The sequence below is a fragment of the Heliconius melpomene genome, chromosome 12 (genome assembly GCF_056956725.1).
Source record: "Heliconius melpomene rosina isolate 202511_hmr_F chromosome 12, ASM5695672v1, whole genome shotgun sequence".
Taxonomy (NCBI): domain Eukaryota; kingdom Metazoa; phylum Arthropoda; class Insecta; order Lepidoptera; family Nymphalidae; genus Heliconius; species Heliconius melpomene.
The window spans coordinates 4958887-4967454 of record NC_140400.1 but is presented as its reverse complement, the minus strand read 5'-3'; the positions used below and the strand labels follow the sequence as shown (position 1 = coordinate 4967454).

General features: G+C 33.1%; 2 protein-coding genes across 2 annotated transcripts; both read left to right on the top strand.

Annotated features, from left to right (window-relative positions):
* Positions 1–186: 186 nt before the first annotated feature.
* Positions 187–4611, top strand: LOC146533552 (uncharacterized; the record flags this gene model as incomplete). Its single annotated transcript, XM_085194838.1, has 6 exons — positions 187–325; positions 878–1060; positions 1436–1816; positions 2163–2378; positions 3101–3290; positions 4004–4611. Coding segments are annotated over 6 exons (1239 nt in total), but the record flags the coding sequence as incomplete, so codon positions are not given.
* Positions 4437–8147, top strand: LOC146533551 (uncharacterized). Its single transcript, XM_085195340.1, has 5 exons — positions 4437–4500; positions 4810–6503; positions 6731–6867; positions 7343–7467; positions 7857–8147. Exons 1-5 carry the CDS (start codon positions 4437–4439, stop codon positions 8084–8086), a joined length of 2250 nt encoding a protein of 749 aa, XP_085051466.1. The 3' UTR covers positions 8087–8147.
* The last annotated feature ends 421 nt before the right edge of the window (positions 8148–8568 follow it).

Genomic DNA, 8568 nt, shown 5'->3' with positions numbered 1-8568 from the left:
CAGTGCGTATTTCGGACAGACGCTACTCTCTCCTCTCTTCCTACGACTAAATGTTTTTTAATGTGCCATAGTCAACATATACTGTTGACAGTATACATATAGCCTAAATTCCATATAAGCTAGGAAAGAGTGAACTTTTAATTATCGTCTTACCAATGTCTTATATTTTTAAAAATAATTGAATAACATTTTTTTGGGGTCAAAGTAAATGTAAAAAAGTCGTGTGTGCCGTCACAAATTGCTAAGGGACCGTGTCATAAATGCGTGTGCAATATAGAAGGAATATTTAAATGTCGGGCAACGAAATGTCAGAATCAAACGCTTGGTGAGTCGAAATCTCATTATTTTAGCTTCACACTGTATCCCACCTAGCAGGCAGAAGGAACCAGGGAACCTAGTGCTAAGACACTCCGTTCCCATTAAGACATTTCCGTTCTCCACTTTTCGCCGGATTCTGGGGGCATTGCGTATCATGTTTACATTGAACAGAGGAAATAGAAAAAACATCTTAGCAGTCCACGTTTTCACCATGTGGGAGTCTAAGACGTTGTAAGGATGAAGCTGAGAATAGTGTTTGGAACTTGCGACCCAAGTGTGGGCTCCCTTAAAGTGTGTGTTACCACAAAACTAAAAAGTAACATAACTAACCTACGTTAGATTTTTTTGGCAAGTATGATTAATTAGAAATTGAAATACTTATAAAAAGCTGTTTAAATATTTTTTTACACGAGAAATCTCTAAATCTCACGAAAAAGAAACTCTCTGTATATAAGAAAGAAAGAAAGATGAGGAGAAATAAGTGGTAATTACTAACTAAATTAAAAAATGCATATCCACCTAAATATTTAATTTTAATTTTAAATATTTTTATTTTCAGGTAATCCTGGTAAAGGTAATATAGGGGAGTGTCAACCATTGATGACCTACCAATACGAAGATCTCTATTGCACATGCAACTATGAGGGGAAATGGATGTCTTATAATTGCAGGGCTTATTTTCAAAATATTACATTGGACGACAATAGCATTCATAACAAGAATTTAAGAATTGATGTTGTTTGTACGTGAGCGTTTTTTGTTTAAATAATGTATAATAATATCGTATTAGGTATATAATGTTATCAGAAAATTATGATTAGTTTGAAGTAAATATTGATAAATATCATTATAGCATGGCTTGCTATTCATAAGTATTTCATATTATTTTTTTGTGGATTTCTACTCTGGGAGTGGGAGAGCGTCTGTTACTATTGTCATTCAGGGATTGAAAAAATTGAGTTCTATTGACACTAAGGGAAATCAGTAATTAACACTCAACCCCCTTTGCCTAACCTGCTGTGTGGAACTCAACCCCCTCTGCCTAACCTGCTGTGTGGAAAAAAATGTTAATTAAGCTTATAAGTAATATATTTAAATTAATATTGTAATATTTCAGCCGAAAACCAATTCCCAAAGGGAGATATTGAACGAATCAAAGAAGGAGACAACTGTGTGCCGGGTAAACTTTATAAGTTGTCTTGCAATACTTGCCAATGTGTTCCTAACAATGCACTTATTTGCACCAAAGTGCTATGTCTCAATAGTACTATTCAACAGAAAATACAGAGTATAAAATATAAAAGAAATAAAACAATTGAATTTAAAAGACGAAATGTTCCTGAAAGAGAAACTTATAATAAAGTTAAGAAGTTCCCTAAAATAGTTCCTTCTAAAGAATGTGTTCCAGGAAGATTGTATAGAAATGGATGTTACAAATGTCTCTGTAGACACAACCAGGTGTTTACTTGCACGAAAAAGTGCAGTTGGTCTACATCAAGTGAGTGTACACTTCTACAAATATTTGTGAGACTCTATATACATATTTAAAAAAAAAAAAAAGTGTAATTCTAAATGTAGAAAAGAAAAATACTAATAGAAGTAGTAATTTGAATCCGAGCATCTTCGAAATCGTCCGATATGATGAGTAAGCCATAGTTTATCAAGCTACGTTTATATTCTTACACGCTTGTTACAATTTACATGTTGTTAGCATCTTTCCATATCTTTTTTAGAGAAACTACGTAACTAATTGGCGAAATACTTTATCTTTTGAAAAGTACTTTTCAGTAATTTTATCAATTTACATACATTTTAAAACAAACAATTTTAATTTTAAATTTTAGATCGCATAAGTGATTACGAAATATCACAACTAGAGACCCGCGCTGTCTCAGATATACCACGGTTACCTCATGTGGGGACCGAATGCGAGCCGGGAAGAACCTACGCGGTGGCGTGCAACGTTTGCTATTGTACAGATATGCGAGACCTCGTATGCACATTGAAATACTGCTTGAATGTCAGTAGCTATGCTGTTATTCAGGCGAAAAAACTCACAGGTAATTTTTTTTTAGCTTCACCTGTATTCGTTTGACACATAAGTAGAGGGAACCTAGAAACCTAGTGTTGAGACAATCCATTTCCATTAACACTTCTGTTACCCATGGTCAGCCGAATTCTTGAGGCTTTGCGTGTTGAGTGGCGGAAGTCAACAGTCAAAGTCAATTTTGCCTTGTTACGAGAAAGTGAAAATGTTAAATAAATATTTAATTCCCTCGCATGGGATCCAATCCACAACCGTAGCGTTTGTAATCACACGGTTGTGACCCTGTAGTATACGACAGTGTCTATAAATATTTCTCTTATTTCTATATTATCTATTGTTAATTTATTACTTTTTACAACTACACACTAATCATTTGAACGTAGCGGAATTCGAACCCGCGCCTCTTGGATCGGTGTCCTTTTCCACCAGAATTCAAAAACTGGCTTATACCGCTGAAATTGAATTACTGACTTTTGTGAATTAGTTCCCACTGATTATTTTGGGTAAATATTTTACGAGGATTATGTTTTACTACAAACTTACCTATGTAGATCTCGCCATTTTGGTCTGGCAAGTATGAGTTTGGTTAATTTTAATTTATTTTTAAAGTAAAGAGAACCCAGTGTTGATGAGTCACTTTTTCCGTTTCCCCTCCTAATTTTAGGCATTGGTTTTAGTGACATTCTATCTTTCATAATATATTAATACTCATATATTATTTCTTAACACCTATAGGTACACAGTGTACAAAAGACTTCATTAAACAATGTGCTAAATGTCAATGTGTGGATGGTAAAAGTGTATGTACAGAATTGAAAACTTGCGTCAGTGATATGGGCGGAAAATTGTTAACATCTGCTGGAAATAAAGTGAAACTGAGCTTAGATGCCACCAAGGACAAATGTGTGCCTCATGCAAATTATAAGTAATTTGATTATTTTAATTATAATATATGAATTTAATTGTATTAGTCGTCCTTAAAAAATATTTCACATAATAGATTCATGGTGTATCCTTCATAAAGTAGGGTAGATAGAGGCAATGCAGTGTTAAGACACTCTGTAGCTCATGTTCCACCAAATATTCGAGACATTTCGTTGTAAGTGGTGGAACACAAAGTCGCGCTTTGGCTTCTTACCGAGAAATAAAATTAAATAACGATCGATCGAATCAATTATATCATTCGGTTGTAAAAAATACTTAAATATTGCAAACTAGCAGCAACAAGTAGAAATGGGGTATACACTAAGCACTCCAAACTAAAGAAATTATTAAATGTAATTCTTTCTAATTATTTAAAGCTACCAGTCTGTAGTATATACCTACATATATTTTTTTATTTTAAAGGCGGAGCGGGCAGAGTGTCTTAACACTAGGCTCCCTCTGCGTACTACATGCGGAATAGCGAGAAGCTGAAAAAATAGAACAAACAGTACCATGTGCTAAAATCCAGTTCTTTGGTATCCACCTTGCGTTACCAGACGTACCAATATAATTTAAATATATAATCTTTTTTAAAATTATAATTGAATACATGAAAATTGTATATACAGCCAGGCGCGTCTCATTGCGCCATTATGGCTTTACCTAAATATTTTTCGTCATAGTAAAATATGTTTTATATTTAATGCCTTACAGAGTACATTGCAACGATTGCTTCTGTCAACCGGATGGTAGCTTGAGGTGTACACAAAAAACTTGCTTGACCCATTCTCAGGCCAAACAATTGAACGAAAGGCAAAATTATTTGGTAAAATACGGGATGTGACAGACAGCCGTGCTTATACAGATTAATATTTACTTGTTAAAAATAAAATAACTTAAAATGATTATAGATAGCTAGGTAAATGGAGTGTATTATCAAAATAAAAAAAAATATATATTGTCTAGCTACATAATAGAAATAAAAAGTTAATTACCTGTAAGAAATTATAAAGGTATGTTATAATTGAAAATAAAGAAATCTTTTCAAGAATGCATTTTATTGCTGAAACCTCCTGCTGAGCGTGAAATTAGTTTACTATTTTAATTATAATTTAGAATACTTTCTATTAGTTTTATGTTTAAGAAAATGCTCCAGGAAGGCATATCTTTAGCTTTATTAACACATCTAGTATACGAAATTAATGGTCTTCGTAAGTATCTTATTTAGTTATTCTTAATTATAAAATTTTCAAAACGGTTCACATTTTTATTTCCACTTATAGGTGCTTGCGTGCCAAACACATATTTTATACTGAATAATCGTCTTTGCTACTGTAACCACGAAGGTGCGTGGTCCGAGGCAAATTGTACCAACATAACTCGTAATCAACTCTGTCATTCGGGTCAGGTAATCTGGGAGGGCTGTAAGCGTTGTGTGTGCCAAGAAAACAAACGGCTTATATGCACTAATGTGTTCTGTAAAAACAATACGACAAATTATACAATATTTCCACAAACAGCGTTATTTGGGTACAGTCCAAATTGCTTGCCGTTTCAATCCTATTACGTCAACTGTAGCCTCTGCCTGTGTCCAGCTTCGGGTAAGAGTTTAGATGCCCAGTGTGTGTTTGATGCATCATGTTCTTTGCACTCGTACGTCATATCAGAAATAGCAACCGTTTTGAAAAGGAATCAGTGCATACCTAACGTAATGTATCTATATCCATGTATCCAGTGTTTTTGCTCGGAATATGGATTTTTCGATCTTGATAAATGCATACAAAGATGTGAGCATCCAAATCAGCTTGCACAAAAATGCAAACCAGGGACTTTATATAGAAACAATTGTGAGGTTTGTCGCTGTTCAGACAATGGGACTCGCGATAGGAATTTATGCATAAAATCCGATTGCACCAGAAATTCTCAAGATAAACATGCCTTAAGAAGTTCCTCGGTTCGATGCACGCCAAGAACTTTTACTAGTCCCAGGTGTTTGTTTTGTGAATGTAACTCTGAAGGCACAATCAATGAAACAGCTTGTCTTGAATTAAGTTGCTCAACGATGTCTTATTTAAGGTATGGTAAGACGGATAAATGCAGTCAAGGTGAATTAGTGTCCACTTGCATTGAATGCTTTTGCTTAAGCAATGGTTTTACAAATGAAAACTATTGTACGAGATCTTGTACTTATGCAAGTAAGATAAATATATTAGAAAAGATTTTATGTCAAACTCCCGTTGATATGTCAATTATTGATAAAACTAAAATTGACCACATTAAAAATAATGATCCATGTAAACCAAATTCTTTGTATATCAGCAATAATAGATACTGCTTATGTTCAAATAATGTGAAAGAACTATATTGTACTTCTCTATTCGAAGAAATTAAAACAAAACAAGTGGGCGCTATAAGCAACATAGACATAAATACAAACTGTGAACCAAATACTTTAGTTGATTTTGATTGTAATACATGTTATTGCTCTAAAAAAGGAAAAATTGATCCGAAATGGTGCACGTATGATGACTGTGAAGAGAAACGACTAATTCAAGAATCACACAAATCACACATTCTTCACCCATCCGACGAGGATGAAATTGGAGTTTGTACTTCTGGGTCTATATCCAAAGTTAAATGTAATTATTGTATATGCCCTGAAAGTGGAATTTTACAAGAACGAGCGTGTACCAAAAACAATTGTTTTAACAGTCTAGATGTTACTGACCACAAGTTTACTTGTGAACCTCTCGCATATTACGAAGTAGATTGCAATATTTGCTATTGTCCTCGCGATGGATTGAAGAATGTAGACAAATGTACAAAAAATCAATGTGAAAAGAGTTTTCTAAGAGTTGATTCATGTGTCCCCGGACATCTCTTCAGCGACATGTGCAACGTGTGTGTTTGTCCGCCAAACGGCGAAAAGGAGGATAAGGTGTGCACAAACCACACCTGTGGTGTACCACCATGGAATATGTTCAAATTTTCAGATAATTTATTAAACAATGAAATCCAAGACGACACGGTAAGGAGCTTGGACCGGTGCATACCAGGTGAAGAGTTTGTGATGGGCTGCGATCTATGTGTATGTTCAGATTTAGGTTTGAAGTCGTATTCAACGTGTGAACCGATACTATGCGAAAATAGTGAGGAGAGACAAGGGTTGAATGAGAATGCTTCGTTAGAGTACGAGAAAAACTTAAGAAAAAAAGTAAGTTTCGAAGCTTATATGTCATAGAATGATAAAAAGTAGTATTTATTATAGAAATTGATATAATATTTTTATATTTCATTTTTTTTATTATTGCAATAAAAAAAGGAAATGTACGTATCTACTAGAAAACACACGTACCTACGAATAAAATTTTTGACGTAGAATTCGAATATTTAATTTTAGATATCTTACTGGGTATACTTATAATAATTCTTCTTTTTCAGAATAATTATTATTCGACCGATTTTCCGCAAAAATCTAAACGGGTGCGCAGATACGTGGAGACTGATTGTTTCACATATAATATATCTCAAAGTGCAGAAAGACATGATTGTACCCCTGGGACTATGTATATAATAAGGTAGGTAATTGTTGATATTAACGTACAATGTATTAATTTTTTTCAATCACCAACACAACATAAACTAACAATTTTATAAAAAAAACAGAAAAACAAACACAATTTAAACATAAAAAAATATATAATATCGTCTTTCAAGAAATATAGTAAATAAGCGAGGTATATTATTTATTTTATTTTATTAATATTATAAACTTTAAGGGTAAGCTAAGTTGAATACGCTGATCTCAGGAACTACTGCTTGATATTGTAACAATCTGTTTAAACTGCATTCCTCATCTATTTGTTAATAATATTCTTCAAGTAATTGAGCAATTCGTGTAAACGCGCAATTTTTTTATTCTACTCTATGTAATGTACTCATTGATAGAAGGCCAATATTAATAATTATTGTTTTATTTTCTTTCTATTATTATACAGATACATTATTGCTGAGGAATATAGATACTTGTATATATATTTATTTTGTTTCCAGATGCAGAGAATGTATATGCCCATATATAGGCAATATAAATAATTTCTGCAGACCGTTGCCTAAAAACGTGTATTGCGAACAACCTCATCCAGGTTTCAATTTTCTTCCGATGGGGCGACGACATGGTATCCATTACTATTAATATTCTTTACTTAACTACTTACTATTTTTTCTATGATTTTATTTTAAAAAATAATAAATTCTTTAACAATTAGGGCAAATATGTCTTCACCAATAAAAATGGCAATAAAAAAATACCATTCCTTAATTCAATGCTAAATGAATGGAGATGATAATAATAGTTTCTTTGCTAAAAGCAGTAATAATAACTACCAAACGTTTTTTAATATCACGCTGTATCCCGCATGTAGCAGGGTAGAGAGAAGCTAGTCTTCATTCCACCCAATTTTTAAGACATTGCGTTGAGTGGCGCCTTTTATCATGTTACTGGAGTGAAGAAAATAAATTTTCAATATAAATTTTCTCCTTTTACTCATTAATATACTTTTTCTAGTTAACGATTCAACATTATCAACAAAATCAAACGCAACTATAACAGTATCAGTAAGACATTTAAAGCACACAGTATATCAATGTCGGACTCCAGGACAAGTCAAAGACGACTGTTTCATCTGTGAATGTAACAATGGTACTATCATATTGGAGCACTGCTACAAAAGTGATGCGGAGAGTTGTGTAAACAAGAAACCGATTTTTCTTTTCAATAAAGCTACTACTAATTGAGATTTTTTTTATATTTTGTAATTTTTCTTATAACTCTAAAAATTATTCCCATTTTTTTGCTGTGGTAGGGCAATTCGCAAATATTACGAATTGCCCTACCACGTTACGTAATATCTCGAAAATGATGTGAAAAGTAGGCAATGAAGTGTCTTAACACTAGGTTCCTTCTGCTTACCCTATTATACGAAGTGAAGGAAAAGTATGTAATTATGGGTATGTCATAAATATCTCCAAAAGAAACGAAAACTGGAGAACGCAATGTTCTGAGCACTATCTTCCTTCTGTTTGTCTATTCCTTAACTGCAGCTGAAAGGATTTAAACTTGGTACCTCGACGCGATCTTGATACATATACTTGATCAGATAGATGGACAACAAAATAATCCTATAATAGAAAAAATCTTTACAATATTCATTTTTATGTATTCTAAGAAAAACCACACACACATTCATAGAATTACTTATCAGCCTAATTAATTTTAG